Source organism: Platichthys flesus, chromosome 16 (genome assembly GCF_949316205.1).
Source record: "Platichthys flesus chromosome 16, fPlaFle2.1, whole genome shotgun sequence".
In the NCBI taxonomy this organism is placed as follows: Eukaryota; Metazoa; Chordata; class Actinopteri; order Pleuronectiformes; family Pleuronectidae; genus Platichthys; species Platichthys flesus.
Genome location: NC_084960.1, coordinates 9960907 through 9979051, shown reverse-complemented (window position 1 = coordinate 9979051; position 18145 = coordinate 9960907). Strand labels below are relative to the sequence as shown.

At 44.3% G+C, this 18145-nt stretch overlaps 1 protein-coding gene across 1 annotated transcript; it reads left to right on the top strand.

The window, feature by feature from the left end:
- Window positions 1-684: 684 nt before the first annotated feature.
- hs3st3b1a (heparan sulfate (glucosamine) 3-O-sulfotransferase 3B1a) lies at window positions 685-13002 on the top strand. The gene is made up of 2 exons (XM_062407351.1): window positions 685-1514; window positions 11187-13002. The coding sequence occupies exons 1-2, from the start codon at window positions 1018-1020 to the stop codon at window positions 11815-11817; spliced, it is 1128 nt and encodes a 375-aa protein (XP_062263335.1). The 5' UTR covers window positions 685-1017; the 3' UTR covers window positions 11818-13002.
- Window positions 13003-18145: the final 5143 nt, after the last annotated feature.

Sequence of the window (18145 nt, the reverse complement as noted above, 5' to 3'; positions counted from 1 at the left end):
CCTTAACATAAATCTGACCTCAGATTGTAATGCCATCTGCTGTTCAACATCAGAGGCTGTGATCTGTTCAGTCTGGAGGAAATGCTCACCTCCACCGGCAGTCAGCAGTCGACAACGGAAGGCAAAAAAATAACGGAATACATTTTTCAACTTTCAAATAAAATTTAAAGCAACTACAATAGTGTTTTGTGTAAAATTACACTTATTGATGGAGGAAATATTTCAAGATTAACTTAATATCAGTGATTAGCCCAGTTAGGTTACACTACAAACTTTATTGAGCAATTTTAAATATGATAACACAGGCGATCATGCTCCTATATGACAGTGGATATTGTATTCCTCATATTGTCCTGAAATATTTAAAGACTGCAAACAAATTGAAGGAATGACCAACAGGAAATAGATTTATTGTGCATATTAGTATTTATTTATCTCTCCTGTAGTGATGTCGATTTATATAGCACCATTCTTCAATAAGTCATCCCACATTCAGTGTTTTAATGCTGGTGGTGAAAAGTGCTGTCAAATCCAAGATCGCTCACTTAGGTCATATTTGTCACGCGTCTTTTCAACCCTTCTCAACACTATTTTAAGTTGAAAGGATCTACCGGAAGTCAGTCTACCCACACACACTGTGTGGCTTGACGCTTTCGCCTGCCGTAGATAACTTGGTGCCGCTGTGAGAGGGAGCGCACACACTGGGAGCAAGTGATGGGAGACCACTCAGTCCCTGACGCGCACGTCGCTCGCTCTGCGATATCTCCATCCACTGTTTCGTGATATTTTCTCCTCTTTTACATGCTTCAGACTTTGCTTTTTTTTTGTTTAGAATTGAAACTACTCAACTCATTCATCAAGCAGAACTGAAAGTGGAGCAGGAGGTGAACTCGCGTCATTTGGGCATTTTGGGGGAAATTACGCACCGAGCGTCCAGAATCTGAGCCATGGCAGAGGAGTGAGGCGCCGGTGCCAAAATGCCTGCTAACTGGGATATAACTTTTTCACGACGGTCCTATGGAATATAGTTCGATTTTACACAGCCTACATGTTGTGCCATCACCCCACGTGAAGAACAAACTCTTCGTATTCTGCATCATGCTCTCTCTCTGGGTCTATATGATTTATTGCTGTGTCGGCTACTGCTCCACGATGCCGAACCTGGCGTACGGCTCGGTGGGCAGCGGACGCGAAAACGACGCAGAAGTTGACAACCAGGAGACTTCCTTAGGCGCGTCCAGGGACTTGCTGAATAACGAGAACGATTTGGACAGCAGGGGAGAGGAGTGGGACGAGATTAGAGGCGAGGCGAAGGCGTTGGATGATAATGCCATGTCGGGTTTCCTCAATGAGTCGGAAAGTAAAAAGTTGCCGCAGGCGATCATCATCGGGGTGAAGAAGGGAGGGACGCGGGCGCTGCTGGAGTTCCTGCGCCTGCATCCTGACATCCGAGCGGTGGGAGCCGAGCCGCACTTCTTCGACCGCAACTACGACAAGGGGCTGGAGTGGTACAGGTACATAACACTGAGCCATGTTTCAAAACTTACAAAAGATACGGAGAGAAGGGGAGTGTGACCAGCCATACGTAATGCCTGTGTGATTTCTCATTGAACCGTGCCTCGCACAATTACGCACAGATTTGATGGCTGACATGACTTCTGATTGTTCTCGACTGTCCAGAATAAAACACACATAATATTTGTATTTCCTTCCTCTAAATTCAACCTACTTTTATGCTTTGAATCATATGATTGAACCAAAACCCACATGATACAGGCTGGAATAAATGTAATAGGCTAAATAAAAGTAATCTATTTGTCTGTATAATAACTGGCTGTGATCATCAAGGAAAAAATGTATAACCTACGTTTCAGAAAATGAAGTACTATAAGTCACCTTTAGGGTAATTGATTTATAATATTCAACTGCAGCATTAGAAAGAAAAGCTGTGATACGCAGCTAAATTATCAGACTTTCCATCAAGTCGCCTATAGAAATGTTATATAGATTAAATAACATCCTGAGAGACAAAATAAAATAATGATAATCTTCAATGCAATTTAGAAAAATAGTTTTACGAAGATAAGTAACTAATATCACCATGGAGATAGATTATCAAGAAAATAAATCATATATATTATATCATAACATAGTAAAAAGATTGATGTGTAAGTTTATGTTAATCCCAGTCTGATAATTAACTTTTATTCCACCATGTTATTGTCTTTAGTAAACCTGAGACTAAAGATATTTACAGATTGTTATTGGTTTCATTGATTATAATTTTTTCACCAGTTAAAGTCTGAGGTTACTTAAACAATAACACCAGAGTGAGACCTTGATATATATACATAATTCTGAAAAACATTGGTGTATATCCACATTTATAGAAATTAAGTTTTCTGTGACCTCAAGTGATAACTTCATGTAAATACTTTACAAACAGTCGATGAGGCACAGGCCACTCTGACATCCTAAAGTTTGTCCAACTGCAGCAATCAGAGCTCTAATGTCAGTGACACCACAGGTCAGAGTCCTCAAACAGAACATCATGTACGCCACCTTTCTACTGAGGTTAAAACTTTCACTTTGACATTTTGCTCCTCTCAGCCACAATCGATTTCCTGCTTGTTTGCCCAACCTTCTCCGCGTGTTCCAGGAATTTTTATACATGTGTCCTTTGGGGCTTGGCCTCTCTGTAGTTCCCTGGCAAGGACGTGGACACCAGGTAGAAAAGCAAGATACATAGAGCTCAGCTACTGAGAAGATCTTTCTGGACGCAGTCCAAACCAACAGCACTGTGGTGAACAGTCAGCAAGTTACATCGTGCTGTTGTTTTTTTGTTTTTTTTTAACAGCCTGGAGTGTGATTACAAAGATTACGAGTTCGAGGGAATTGATTTAGACGGTAATTAGTCTTTTTTATTTTCAATCCTAAAGTCATCACTGCTGTGAAAAGGCGCAATCATTGATGTGTGGCTGCTCACACCTTCATCACTGCACAACGTTATATTTTTATTGTACTCTCTGTCATGGCAACTGTCGTCCTTGAACCACAACCCATCTCTCAATATGCAAGCTCTTTACTATTGACTCAGCTGCACAGTTACACAACTCAGCTCGTCCTGTTGGAAATGAACACAAACACACTTTATTCCGCGAAACGATTGATCTTTCGTGTATACCCGCAATGTTCCTGCAAGTGGTTTGGTATTGAGTCCTTTGAAACATGTGAGCAACCGCATTGTTAAGAGGAGATGCCGCTGTTTCAAGTGTCCATTTGACTGAGCCGAGGGATTAACAGGAAATGTCAAAGGATCCGCGCACTGTTTCAAAGCTGGTTCCGCGAAGCTACAATAGGGGAAGCGAAGTATTGTTCAAAGGCGTCCTCGCTTATAAGCTCCTTTAAGAATTTCCGGACAGGTTCGGGACATTTTTAGATGATCGGTCTTTGAAGAGCAGCCTTTTGTCCATCTCCACAGATTGAGCCACGAAAAAACCCACTGAGACGGCTTGAGGATTTTTTACATCCACTTTGCCAAATTTTGGTAGTGTTTTTACATTTCACACGTTACGCATGAGTAGACGATGCATGTGAAGAATAAGGAACGAAAGAAGAATCTATCATTAAAGAAGCCAGTGATTGGATTGTATTAAAATAGTCGAAGAAACGGTGGAATCTAATTGAGACGTTCACTGTGGCAGCTACACACACACACACACACACACACACACAGCCAGGGGAGGCAGGGGAAAGTGTTTCATCCTGAGACGTGTATAATGAAGGTTCTTCTCCGAGAGAGGTGATCTGGTTAATTAAAACAACTTGGCTTGAGTTGTTACAGTAAGCGCACTGAGCCACTGATTGACTCCATACAGCAGAGCACTGGGACATCGAGTCAACCCTTAATGAACATTAAGGCATAGTGGAGCCCGGAGAAATCCAGTGTAGCTTATCGGACGTGCGACCACTACCGCGCAATCCGTCGCCAGCTTTTTCGGCTCCATGCTGTAAATGAGCGTTTTCTGCCCGGCGCACCTTTTCTGAGGCACGTTAAAAGATTCTATCATGAAATCCCCTTGATCCAAGTGGGGTGAAGACGTCCATTGATTTGTTTGCCCATATGTTTCACTTCATCGCCCCCGACTAATGGTGAGCAGTAGCTCGGAGAGGAGCCGTCCTCTGGGTGGGCTTATCACTTCCTGTGGTGGCATTGAGTTGTGCCCACACCATTTATCTGCTGTGATTGGTGTGTCCATCCCGATGGAGGTCTGCTGTGTCCGTCCTGATGGAGCCCCACATAGAGGGGAGGCCCCTGCACAGCGGGGCGCCCACCACAATGCAGCACGGTTTTCAGTCACACAGGCAGAAGGAAAAAAAAGAGAGACAGAGAAGCAGGCAGACAATTGTGCACACTTTCTTGCACAGAGCACAGGAGGCAACTCCCAAAAGCCGTGGGAACAGCTTCCTCCCTGGCCCCTCCTCTCTTTGACAACGGCCTATTTCTAACTTCCTCTTATATGTGACACTTTAACTGCTCATCAATCAAATGCAAGCTTGAGTCAAGGTCTTCCGAGTTCTATACGGTGGATGTGACTTAATTGTTGAAATCCTCTCGAGGTTCCATATAGAACAATTAACGGCCTTCTGACTAACTTACTGAGGGTGTCAGGGAAGATGGCCTAATCCTCCTCAGAGCCCCGGGGCTGCTCAGATGCAGGCCGGCGGTAGATAGAGGGCAGTAAATTTAAAGCAAGTCTTTAGAAAGCGCAACAGTATTATGGCGCTCAGTGAAAGGGGATGCTGGAGAACCCCTGAGGTCTGCATTAACCCTGACAATAAAGGAGCAGACAATTAGTGTGAAACATGTTTTCTCTGCCTTCACTTTGTATGCAAATGTGCTCAGAAGGGTGAAAGTGCCCTTTGACGAAGCCCAGCAGGGGTTCGTTGGAAAGAGCATTCACTGGAACCGGCCCAAGAAAAGACTCCAGCTCTTCACTTAAGCTCCTTTAGCCCGGATGTTGACTTTCAGAAATGTCTGTGTGCAAAGTTGAATTTCCCAAGACAAGGTTCGTTCTAGTCCACCGGTGGCTTTTTGCCTGCTCAACACTTTTTACCTCTTTGCGAGGACGTGGGGGGGATGAGAGAGATATCTCAATATAGGTATCACCCACTTTAAACTGGTGTGTCAGCACATTCACAGGGAAATGTCGAGAACCATGCACGCATTGAGAATGAGATGCGGCGAAGAAAGCCATCCCTTAAGCTTGTTGTCGTTTCTGAAGGTAAATTCCCCAAAACTTTTCTCCTTTAAACTTCCAGCCCTGGGAAAAAATAAAACCAGGAAACATCTGATTGTCTCCTCTGATCGCTAGCATTCCACCAACGACTCCACTAGATTGTCATTGCTGGTAATGTGCGACTCCCCTCCCATGCGTCTGAGATTGAAGATTTAATTTGCTGCAACAACCCCCTGGGCTTTCGCTTGAGGCGATCTGTCGAACCGCAGCACTTATTACAGCACTTTGGAAACCCTGAAACAAAGCAGGTTCACTCCATTAAAGCCCCTGGAGTTGTTGACTTCCTCATCTCTCTCTTGTCGCATCTTCAGAGAGAATGTTGTTTCCTGCCTCCGTCTTTGTCTCCGCTGCAGAGACTCCCCGACAGCTAGTCACACCAACTCTATCTGCCTCAGCCATCAATTTCTTTTTTTCTGCTTCTTTGAAGTCTTGTTTGCTTGCTCTCAGGCCCTTCGTCAAAACCTGGCATCAACCTGCGTCTTGGGTGATCACAAGTGGACAGCTCTAAGTACGTCAGTTCACACCTGGGATTAGAATAAGCCGCACATGTGTCTCGAGTGAACGTTCTGGATGGGATCGGGCTTCGCCTCCCGATACGCAAATAAACATTAGCATCTTTTTCCTGTTGCAAAGACCAAATGTGTTGTTGTTTTTAACTGGAGGAAGACAGCAATTCACCGGCAGTTCCTGGTTTGCAGGAAATTCACAGAAGTAGAAATCAAAACAATACGGTCCGGGTCAATTCTTCTGTGTTTCCAAGACGAACCAAATCAACCAAGATGTTTGACACACTAGTTATACTTGTCTCTCTTCAAAACCTTCAGGCATGGTGGACACAGTTGTCCTACGTAATTTGGATGTAATGCGTGTTAGAGTACGTACAACTGTTGAGCTGTTCCTTAAAGATGGCCAAGGGTACGCTGTTTAAAGAAAGTGACCACACTTAAATATAAGCAATCAAAGATGTCTTCAGTGCATCTTCAAGAAGTTTTTGGTGCTTTCATATCCGTACTCAGTCCTGTCCACTTGTGATCAAATTATTCAAGACACATGGTTGAGTCTGGTTTGAACACAGCCTCGGAAAACAGAATGCATCTGTGGAGAATCAGCCAATCATACCCACCATTGCACAATTTGGAAATAGACATCACATGCAGAGAATTTTGTTAACCCATCACAACATCATAATGTCCCAGTGCACATATTTGTTGTCTCTCATACCCCTCTTATCCTGTTTTTCTGCTAACTTAGTAGCATTAACAGAGCAGCTGAATCAGCATGCAAATAAGAAATATGTATCCATCCATTCACACTGGTATCGATCTATCTAGTTCTTTGAGAAATCTCTGTCTGCCTGTCTGGGGCTCGGATATCTCAAGAACAGTTTATCTTATCTGCTTCTCTCTTGGCTTGTGTCTTGTTAAGGGCTCTTGGAAGTGCAGCGTCCAATTTGGTTTAATTCTGACCGGGGACCATGATCAACAATCAGTGTGACTGGTTTACATTCCCCCCCCCCCTGATAAAAAGTCCCCTCAGCTGCTGTAAACAAACGACTGTCAGTGTTGTGACGTGTTAATACAAGGCCGACAGTTGTGTGAGGGAAGCCAGGATGGTTCACACACTGTTCCTCCCCCTCCTCTCCTCCTGAGAATGAGCCCGCCACCATTAGACAGCCAGGTGGCCTTCAGTTTTGTGCACAATGACAGTAATAACGGAGGAAGTGAAAATGCTGCGCTCATCGGGGAGGAATGCGGTTGAGTGTTGTTCAGCGTCATACGAGAAGCTCCTGACTGTGGAGCGCCATGACGTTGATGTTCACGTGGATGATAAGCTGGGCCGCAACGGTCCCGGAACACCTTCCCCGAAGCTGCTCTCCTCTTTGACGTCTGTCTGGATTCTGTCTCGCGGTAAATTGGACTGATTATTCCAAGTGGCTGCATACCACCACCTCTCATCCTGTCTTCGCGAAGGGGAAACGATTCCCACAGTAGCTCCAGCCCTCTCAGGGCTGCCGTGAGAGATTATTACTCATATCATTAGATAATCCTGAGCAGGGTTATTTTTTCCGGAGCAGTCCCTTGTCACAGGGGTCTGAGGAGCTCAAATATGGATGCCAATTAGAGTCAGTCAAGCAGACTCACTGCAGGGAGTCAACAAAATCTTGAGTTTTCTTGCACTCTGCTTGTTCCGCACTTTGGTGAACTCTAGCTGAGGGCATCATCCTGCAGCCGCACGACGCACTGTTGTAAATTCCTACCTTTGAACCCTCCTCCTGATAGCAGCGAATGTAAACAATCATTTCGAATGCCGTCTCCCCAGCAGCCAGTTTCACGGACACACCCGACTTCCCAGCTGATAAATGACACAGCACACGCCTCTCCTGGAGTCACGTCTGTCGGCGGGTCGTGGTCGGCGTGATCTATCTTCTGCTAACGCCGCAGACAAAGCTCCCGAAAGCGGCAGCTGACTCTAAAAGTTACACTTCGGCTTCAAGGTCGGAGGAGTCAGCCGACTCGGTCTCAATCTTCCCGGAGCACACCTGATTCCATCTAATCCTCTCGTTGCTCCCTCTTCCCCTTTCGTCTCTTGTTTTATCTCTGTCTTTTAACCGCCTCACTTCACCCCCCCCCCCCCCTCTAGCTGTTATCTTCCCCGACCATGCTGTTCTCCTGCGAGTTTAGCAGGAGAGGTTAGAGGGCAGAGGATGTTTATGTGCAAGTGGGAGCATCAATGTAAATTTACTCTTAATGTAGCGATTGAGGGTTTAAACTCTTCTGAGCTAAAGAGGAAGTCTCAGTCCGGAACAAACCGAGTCATGGTTGTCTTTGTTTGCGGTGTGAAAACACATTCTTGGATAGCCTGGAGAATGGAAGATAAAAAAAGAAGCAGCTCTCAAGATTGCCTGAATTCTTCCCCTCCAACGGTTTAATGATGGAGTAACGAGGATGTTCGTTTTCCTCGTAGTGATAACATAACGATATGATATAAAGTTATTCGCTTCTTGAAGTCAAATAGAAACATGCAAAAAAATTCATTAGGGGGCAAAAGTCAGCAGGTTGTGACTCAGCTCCATGGAGCGCACTATCTCTGTTGTCTCGAAGCTGAATGATGATGCCCCTGCCCGGCTGATTGATAGATGAGGATGCACCGAAACCTATTGGTTCCAGGCGACATTGTTTATTAAGCAGAACAAATTGTGAAAGCTTGCTACATCTGCCCCCCCCGAAGGCACCTCTCTCGCTCCCCGCTCATTCAGAGATGTTCTGCCGCGCTCTATCTCTGCTAAGATGAATAATGCATGGCACTTCTCACACAGATTGTTTTGCTCGGGGACCAAGTGGAAAGTTTGATTGGTGGCAAGTTTTTTTTTGTCCCTCCGGGCCCCGGGGAAGGCCTCCAGCGTTCCGCTTGTGTGTGTATCCAAGAGATTCTCATGATAATTGCAGGGGGGCGGGGGGGGGGGGGGGGGGTTCTGATAGAGCTGTTTGTGTCTCTCGCACCTATTACCTTGATTAGGTTTGGGGGCTTTCCACTACATACAATCATGGCTGATGCTCTTAGGGGGAGAAAAGTGGAATAACTGTGTAAGACCTACAGCCTCCATGGAAGGGAAAGAAAGAGTAGGTGACATGTGGATGGATTAAATAACATACCCAAACAGACGCCCCTGTGTGTTTGGTGGCACTAATGAGGTATGGGTGATGCCTCATTTGCCCACAATCACTTAAGCTTTTTCCTTACGTTCTGCACAGTGACGTCTTGCGGACCCTTTTGCTGCTCCTCTCTCTACCACACACAATCGTGAGATGAAAGCTGTGTTTGGAGAGGGATACCGAGGCTCCTCGTGCGTGCACTAACAGATGGATGGAAAATTATGGCAATCACTTTAATGTCACGTCTCCTCTGCTGTTTCCGCTCTTTGACTTAGAACAAGCGCTCTCGCTATCAAAACATGAGATTATTAGCCAAGTGCTGGAATAATTGAAGATTTACATTTCAACTTAGACTCAGAGCCACATGAGGTATGCTTTTTTTTTGGGGTGTGGGGGGGGGGCAACGCTTGTAAACACGTGACATTACACCATGGCTCAGGAATAGTAGAGTGAGTTTTATCTACCTTTGCATTCAAGAAACTAAGCTCCTCACCTAATCTCCTGCATAGGAAATGATGGATGGGTGGAAGTCTTGTAGCATACATATAACAACCAGTTACAACTACTGTGCTATTCATAACAGGCAAGTGTACGAAGCTGGAGTTTATAATTTTATGCAACTCTGTAGGGTACATACATGGGGATTGGATACTGAGGGTTATCCAATGTTTATTCAAGAGTGTGGTCTTTGTAATTAAGAAAAGGACTCGTTTTTTTCAAATTCAGATTTTCTAACGTTTGCACTCAAGTGCTTAAACTTGTGCTTAAACTGGGCTCTTGCACTGACAAATTTCCAGTGCTCCAGCTTCAGCTCTTCTCCTCACGCTGCTTTCTGTGAGTGCATGACGGAAAAACAACAACACCGCCATGGAGCAGGAGCGCAGCAGATCCCTGGTAAACACGGAGCGGCAAGAATGAGGGTTCATATATCAACACTACAGCTGGCGTACTATCGGTTGTGGGAATTCAAATAGACTTGTTGCACCAAAAAAATTGAGGCTTAGAAGAAAACACCCAAGATCAGGGGAGAAGTCGGAGCACAGCAAATATAAGCACAAGGGGCTTTTTTAATGCAAGCAAAGGGTTTTTGGTGACAGCAGAACAAAATAAAGTCCCTACCTAACTTGTGTTTTCCTTTTGAATGCATTCGGATACAGCAAACCCTCAAGCTACTCCCACGAGTTAAATTAACGTTTGTCTGTGTCAACACAAAATTCAATTTTAATTTCTAGCATCACTGGTCGCATTCGGGTTACACTGGAGTATTTGTTGGGTCCAGAAGCAACTGGTTTCCATCTGTGTTGCTCCATGGATTAACCACTTACCACTGACTCTCATCGTTGTGACCATACGCTGTATCTATCTCCTTCTCTCCCACTTACTCACTCCAGAGACACCAGCCACCCAGCCAGCCAGCAAGGCAGCCTAGCAGCCTCTAATGCCGTAGCGTGTTTGGCTTAGTCCTAATCCCCCTTGGCTCACTTTAGCCATTATCCAGTCGGGGCTGCAGTTAACAGGCTGTATTATGATCAAGCAGAGCCATCCAGGGTCAACAAGAATATGCAGTTACGGGAATACACGGCTCCTGAGCTTTGCGTTTTTCTCTCAAGGAATGCAACGCCTCTCCAAATCTTCCCTTTTTACACAACATTACTGACAATTACGAGGAGAACAGTGCAGCCACAGTCATATGTCTTGGCATGACATTAAGAGGCATAGTGTTGCCTATTCAGAGTTAAACCATCTTTTGTGTGCTGTAATGAAGGTGTGGGATAGTTCAATGTGGGGATTGCAGGGTTTGGGAGAGGATTGAGGCATTAGGGTAGATTAAATGCAGCACCCGGAGATGAATTTCTTCCTCCAGGGTCTGTATTTAGAACATGTCATGAACTATGTATTGTCCTCACACGCAATCGCACATGATTGATAGCGCTTGTGCTCTACCTACCGGTCTCAGTCACTTTAACTGCACACACTGACGCCGGTAATGATGTCGAGAATTGTCCTTTCCACGATGATTGACTATCGCTCGCCTGACAGTCTTTCAAAATCTGCCGGGGAGAGAAAATGTGTAAATGTTGACCTCATCGTCCTTTATGGAAGCTTTCAAAAGTTGTTTGCTTTAAGAGGTGATGTCACTACAAAGAACTGAACATGATTGCACAGAGTTGTTTTCATGCCATGCAGTGACTGGAGAGCAAATATTAATCTGTGTGTTCTTGTGTCTTTGCAGGGAGTTGATGCCCAAGTCCTCCGATAGCCAGTTGACCATGGAGAAGACCCCCAGTTACTATGTCACCAAGGAGGTCCCCGCTCGGATTTACGCCATGTCTAAAGACACAAAGCTGATCGTAGTCGTGCGGGACCCTGTCACGCGAGCGATATCAGACTACACCCAGACCCGCTCCAAGAAGCCAGACATCCCCTCTTTCGAGACCCTGACTTTTAAGAACATGTCGATGGGTCTGATTGACACCACGTGGAGTGCCGTTCAAATCGGCATGTATGCCAAGCACCTTGAGCGCTGGATCCAGTTCTTCCCGATGGAGCAGCTGCTGTTCGTGAGCGGAGAGCGTCTGATCAGCGACCCTGCCGGGGAGATGGCTCGCGTCCAGGACTTCCTCGGGCTCCGGATGGTGGTGACGGAGAAGCATTTCCACTTTAACCCGGCAAAGGGCTTCCCCTGCCTTAAGAGACCCGAGGGGAACAGCAAACCACACTGCCTGGGCAAAACCAAAGGCAGGACCCATCCGAATATTGACCCAGAGGTGGTTCAGAGGCTACGGGACTTTTATAAACCCTTTAATAGGAAATTTTACCAGATGACCGGTCACGACTTTGGATGGGACCGAGATGAAAGCTAGGACGGCAGTCTAATGCTGGTCCCTTGTCTGTTTTATTTTTGTCTGGAGATAGTGTTATACAGCGTATGTACAGTATTTGGTGGATATGTAAAAAGTTAAAAAGTCTATTTTATGATAATTTATTGTTACGATAATATTAACTCACTAAGCTGCCTGAGCAGGTTTATCCAAGATCATACTTTTCATCCTGTTTCAAATCTCATTACAAATATTTTTTTTCTATAAAAGCACAATGTCTTTTACGGGTATTTCGAGCAGGGTCAGTATCCTTTCTTTCTTTTTTTAACCATACCTTTGGCTTCATGTTATTTTCCCAAATGCTGCTTTTGCTTCACCTTAACCTGAAAGAGATCCATCTCCACAAACAACTTGTAATGTCCCCTTAACATGTGCCTGACCCTCAGAGGTCCATGGGCCCACTTAGTCAGGTCGATACAGGCCTCAGCTGATCCAGTGCCACTTGCCAGGTGGATCAATACAGTAATAGCTCCTAATCATGTCAGTTAGACCTGAGTGATGGCACCGTCTTGATCTCCAGAGCGCCGCAATAAAACACGGATCCATTAATGGCTGTACGTTTAGGTTTGACCCTTGAGCCAACTTCAAGTTAATATAATGATATACAGTACATTTCCAGTGCAGTGTTTCGACTTAACCACTATTTATACCTGTTCTACAGAGGAATGCTGATCGGGATCCAATGGAGATTCCTGTCACGGTACTTTTGACCCGGTTTCATCCTTTGTTTCCAAAACCCTGAGGCACAGGCTTCATTTATTGGCCTTTCCAAACCTCAAATGTATCAAATGACTGTAGTGGCGTGTGATCCTAGACATGTTAATGGGGCCCTTATCCAGCATACATCAGCATATAGAAAATATATGTTTTATCTCTATTCCACGTTCAGTGATGGCTGAAGAGAATTAAAACCAACCTACCTGCTGTCAATATTTAGTTTCATGTAAACGGTTGAGTTTTATTCAACCTATTTTTATTATTTCTTTTCTTTAACAGATGTCATGTCATAACGACATACCCTGTTGTTGTAGAGGCACTTTTTTTCCCTGTACTCATTGCTTTACAAACATGAGACTGAAACAGGTTTGAGTGAGACGTTGATTAAAAGGTGAAATCATGTCTTTCTTTTTTTTTATGAACCAGGAAATAAATGTTTTACCAAAATCATATCTGTTGTCTTTGCCTTTATTTCCTCAATAGAGTGCGTTCCTCCTCCAAGACCTCTGCACCAAATCTCCAAACCAACCAGCAAACAGCGGTGAACGCTTTACCACCTTGACCGGCGTGAAAATCGTTAAATTTATTAGCGTGCTGAACACTTTAATGCATTACCCAGCTCACCTGTATAGACCTCTGGATCCCTGCGGGCGAAGGTCCAGTGCTGTGTCTAATTAACCATCTTGCACATTATTGCACTAACGCACTAATTAGCACAGGGTGGATTGCAGCGTTTAGCTGCATCAGCCTCCTGCTGCCACCGGTGAGGGGGCTTTGTTGCCATGACCCTCGCAAACACATAACAGAGTGTCAGGTTTCTCATATGGTGGTGAGGCGGCATATCATGAAAAACACCAGCATTCCTTTATGTCCCCGGGTGACACCGAACACTTTGAAGGGAGGTCAGGTTTCAAGCCTCTTCTTTTGAACATGCTCATGTGGATGTAAACATGAGGCGCTTTGTCTTGTTTTCATCCAGGACCTGAAGCAGTAACAGTATGTTTACATCCCTGATGATGTTAGATTCAGTTGAAGAAATTATATTAAAGACATTTAGCATTTTCCATATCTTCTAACGTGTTTTGTCATATATTATGGAGGCACCACAAGTTGTCGGTGCACTTGCCTGGAGCCACTTGCTGCATCAATCACGCAGCACAGCTAACCAAGGAGCAAAGGTCATGGTTCAAGCGAGATATGAATCACCCTCCTCTTAATGAACAACCTTTATTTCACTCTCCAGCATAACACCTTCATTTACCTGGAGCTGCCAGAGGTGATGAAGCCAGTCTCCCTGGTTGCAGTGCTGCAGCAGCCCTGATCGCTCAGGAAGCAACTCCCTTTGCAATTACAGGGATAGAGGAGGGGTGCTGTAATTGCTGGGCTCCCACCAGGGGAATAGCTTTGAGCACACATCGCTGCGGGCTGTTGTAAGGGAGGCTGTTGTTGTGTGAAGGTTGGAAAGACAAGCAGAATAGGCACCTGGCAGCCTTGAGCATCTAGCACCTTCACACATCCCCTGGGCAGCTGCCACTCGGGGATCAAGCTGCCGGATAAAAGCGAAGGAAAATAAAAAATCACACAAGAGCAGACTGTTTAGTTTAGGAAACAGATGTACACAAATTTGGAGTTTAGATGCAGGCAGCACGATGAACTGTGGCCCTCGTTAAAATGTCAATGAAAAGTCTTTGTGCTATGCCAAGATGTCAGTCACGGCGAGTGATTTAAACGCGTTTGGTCCTCGCCCGCAGAAATGATTGCGAGTCATTCATTCACTCTATTTTCGACTCGGTTGTAGGGTGGTGTCCTGTCAAGTCAGTGATTCAGGAGTTTTTGTCAGGTTCTCACAATATGATGTTAACAGCTTAGCCTTTATGAGACATCGAGGAATTGAGGAAGAGGAGGAAGTGACATGAGCAAAATCATCCGTCCATTATCTGTATCGTTTATTCTTTGAGGGTCTGGCGGCTGAGGACAATCCCAGCTGACATTTGAAGAGAGGCAAAGTATGCCAGTGTAACACAGGGCCTACATACTGTTTAGATACCAAACAACTGATAATTAGTAGTCTCCAATGAATTTAACAATTATCTTAAAACTGCATGTTTTTGGACTTTAGGAGGAAGCTGGAGAAAACCTACTTGGGGTTTAAATCAGAAACACAAGGTTTCACAGCACGTCAGCCAAGCAGTATGTCTAATCTATTCTGGAGCAAGGATCCATACTTTTTATAGTTTTGATTGTGTTCTGAAAATGATCAGGAAGTAATCTTTCTATCGGCCCAGCATCGTTGAGAAACTAAAGACAAAGGTTGATCAACAGGAAATCTATTGATCTGGTGGCTTCACCAACAGGACGGACCGATTTGTATTTCCTGTTTTTAAGTACCGTAGCGTAAGTACTGCAAAAAATTGGAAAGAAATCAGAAAACAGATAATCATTCAAAGGCAAAATGGGTTTCAGAGGTTAATAAGACAATTGCCTTCCTCTGGCCCTTATCCTGCATTGTCCAAACCCTAATCCTAATCCTAGAGGAAGGGCAAGCATTAATCTGAGACAGTAGCGTTGACATATATGTGCTGACATAGCTAATCCAAATCTAATCCCTCCTCCAGAAGGGCTTCATGTCGTGCTGTGTGGCAGCAACTTGTTTGAGGTAACTTCAAATACAACGCGAGCGAAGATTAATATGTGAAGATGAAACAGATGGGTTTTTGTTGAGTTTTTTTCAAAACTCACCCACACCTTTGTCAGGATTGTCAAGTGAAATCTAAATCAGATTATGATGTGTTGCTATTGTACAGCAGCCCCTCCTCATTGGCTGTGAATTCCCCGGAGCGTCTGAAAAGAGCTTTTCAGAACAGATAGTGTAGACATCACTCATCATGTTGCTCTTAAAATAATAAGGCAGATTTCACCGACATCTGTTCAAACACGGAGGAGCTGCACTCACGTCCAAATACGAAGCAGAATTTCACTTACAATACAATTGTTTTACTTTTTATCATAATCATTATTAATATTTACAGTAGGAGCGGTGTTAGACTTATAAATAATAGATCAAATAAAACGGAAATATTTACAGTTGAAACCTGGCCCTGTCACATTTCAGATGTGAATGTAATCAAGTCATCAAACCTCTCCATCGTGTTTTCATGCTGCTCATGTTCCCGATGCTCTCGATCTGTGGCTTATTTATAGCTCATCGAGGACGGAACCAGATGGGTAAAGAGTCCTCAGACCTCGTTTAATCACATTTTTTTTTATTTAGTAATTACTTTGACTCTAATTAGCCTCCGAGCATTAGCATAGCTTCGCTTCCAGTGCTCGTCGGTGTTTAAAGATGTCAGTAATAAAACGCCTTCTTGAAAATGTTCCTCATCTTGTCCCCAGAGGAAGTTTGTTCACGTTGCAATCTTCTGATGCAGTTTTAGCTTCGATAAGACTAAATCGACTCGTTCTTAGTCTTTTAATGTATTAAACTTTTGCTAAACAGCTGATTTGTAGCAGCTCTCCAGGCAGGCCGCAGCTTCTGCCGTCGTCCAATGAGATTATTGGACTTCACATATGGCGCTCAACACTGCTCCTGATTAGAGCTTTGAAGATTTCTGAGTTGTTCTCAGCCAATCTTTCCAGTGGCTTATTTACTTCATCTGAGCATCTTACGGTGCTTATTGTTCAGGGGGCAAACGGATGACTGTGATGTTGTGAAGCCTCATCACCAACGGAGACATGTTGTAACCAGAGATTCCCCAGAGGGAGCGAGAAGTGCTTTCTATAACCAATACAGGCATGTCTGATGTTAATGTTGATCATCCCAGCGCTGTTTGTTGCTGTCGCCCGCCTGCCTGGTACCACTTTGGTCTCTCCATTAGGGCTGGATCAGTCCTCTTCAAATCCCAGTGGCATGCTATTGTAATGACTCTCTCACTCCACCTCGGCACCGCCACTCACTGAGTCACTGATTGCGAAACTGTAGAGGAATCAACCTCAATATCAGAATAACGCTGCACTGTCAAAGCATATGAGGGAGGATAAGTACCTCGCTTGGCTTATTCGATTTGACACAGAGATTTGAATCATTTTATACATTACAATATACAAACAAGGTTTTTATTTGTGTGTTTTTGACTGCGTTAGTTTGTCTGTTAGCTACCAGACAGATTTGAAAGGACCCACTTATTTTTCTTCAGGCAGTTGATCACTTTCTTCAACATGCGAGAGAGGGCGTTTTCAAACTTAGAGAATAATTGAATCACAGATCTTGGTGAAAAATAATCGGTCATGTCTGGGCAGTGCTGCTCTAGTTACTGCTGCCAAGGAGCAAAAAACTTCACACCCAGATTCCATTATTTTTGGGGGGGTTGGGTGATGACCCAAGTAAGAAACCATAAAGTTTGTCTAGATGATGGAGAGGATCACAGTAAAAGTTTATCCACTTTCTTTAACATTTGTCAGATTGGACATTTTTGTTGATTTCTTATAAATATTTCTTGGATCTTGACTAAATATATCCACCATGTCTTTTGAAATTTATTAGTGTGTGGAATTTGGTGCAGATCCAATTGAAAATCTGGATTCTGTGAATTTAAGGGGGCTCTTTGGCTTCAGGAGAGGTATATACACTCTACTTATCATTTTAGTTCCCTTTACATTACAGCTTCCATGGGACTAAGAGGAAATCAGCATTAGGTGCCCTGGCTCCAGCACCTGTGACCCCACCCAGCTCAGACATCTCTGTACTTTTCCAGGCTTATCTTGCTTTCTCCATAATGAAGTGTGCAGAGCCCCCTACTCTCTATGCACCAATGTCACCTTTATAATCCAAGATTTGGACCTGGAGCGGTGAGGGTTTTGTGGGTCCCTCAGTGGGATTAATGCCCGGACTGTCTGTTCCATGGTCTGTTGTCTGTCTGCAACCTCCAGCAAAGGCCGGACAGGAGGATCCTTGCCCTTTAGTTGCTGCTAATCTGGAGTGGAAGACATAGTACTGTCTGAGCTGGCCCCCGGGATCAGACGGTTACATTTATCTTTACAAGAGTATGAGTAACAAAGATAAGGATATTTTTAAAACTGTGCTTTTGAACACAAGACAGCTCTTCTGGCCACCGCAGAGACAAGCCCACATGACATTTAATTTAATAAAGTTATGTTGTGGAGCGTATTTCATTACCACTGAACACAAAGATGAAAAAAGCAGACTTGTGACATAGATCTTAAAATGAGAAGAGATAACCAAGGCCAATAATATGTGTGCCTTAAGCATCGGAGAAACATTTCACACAGAGATAATTTCAAGGATTTCAGGAATGTAATCTGATTCAGTAATTAATTGGTTAGTTAAACTCCTGCTCCTTGGATTAAACGGAAACTAAAGCACCGACAGGAAGGAGCCAGGAATTTCCCAGGGTGGTTCCTCCACCGGGCTGTTTATCTTCCAACCATACAAATGCGTCACTTATCTCTCCTTCAGTAAAAGGCCACAACTTTGTGAGTGTTGTGTCAATTAGAATACGGCATACTTTTTGCACCCAGTGGAGTCAACCTCTGCTCGTTATTCAAGAGGGTGCAGGGTTCAAGCCCTTGGCTTCAG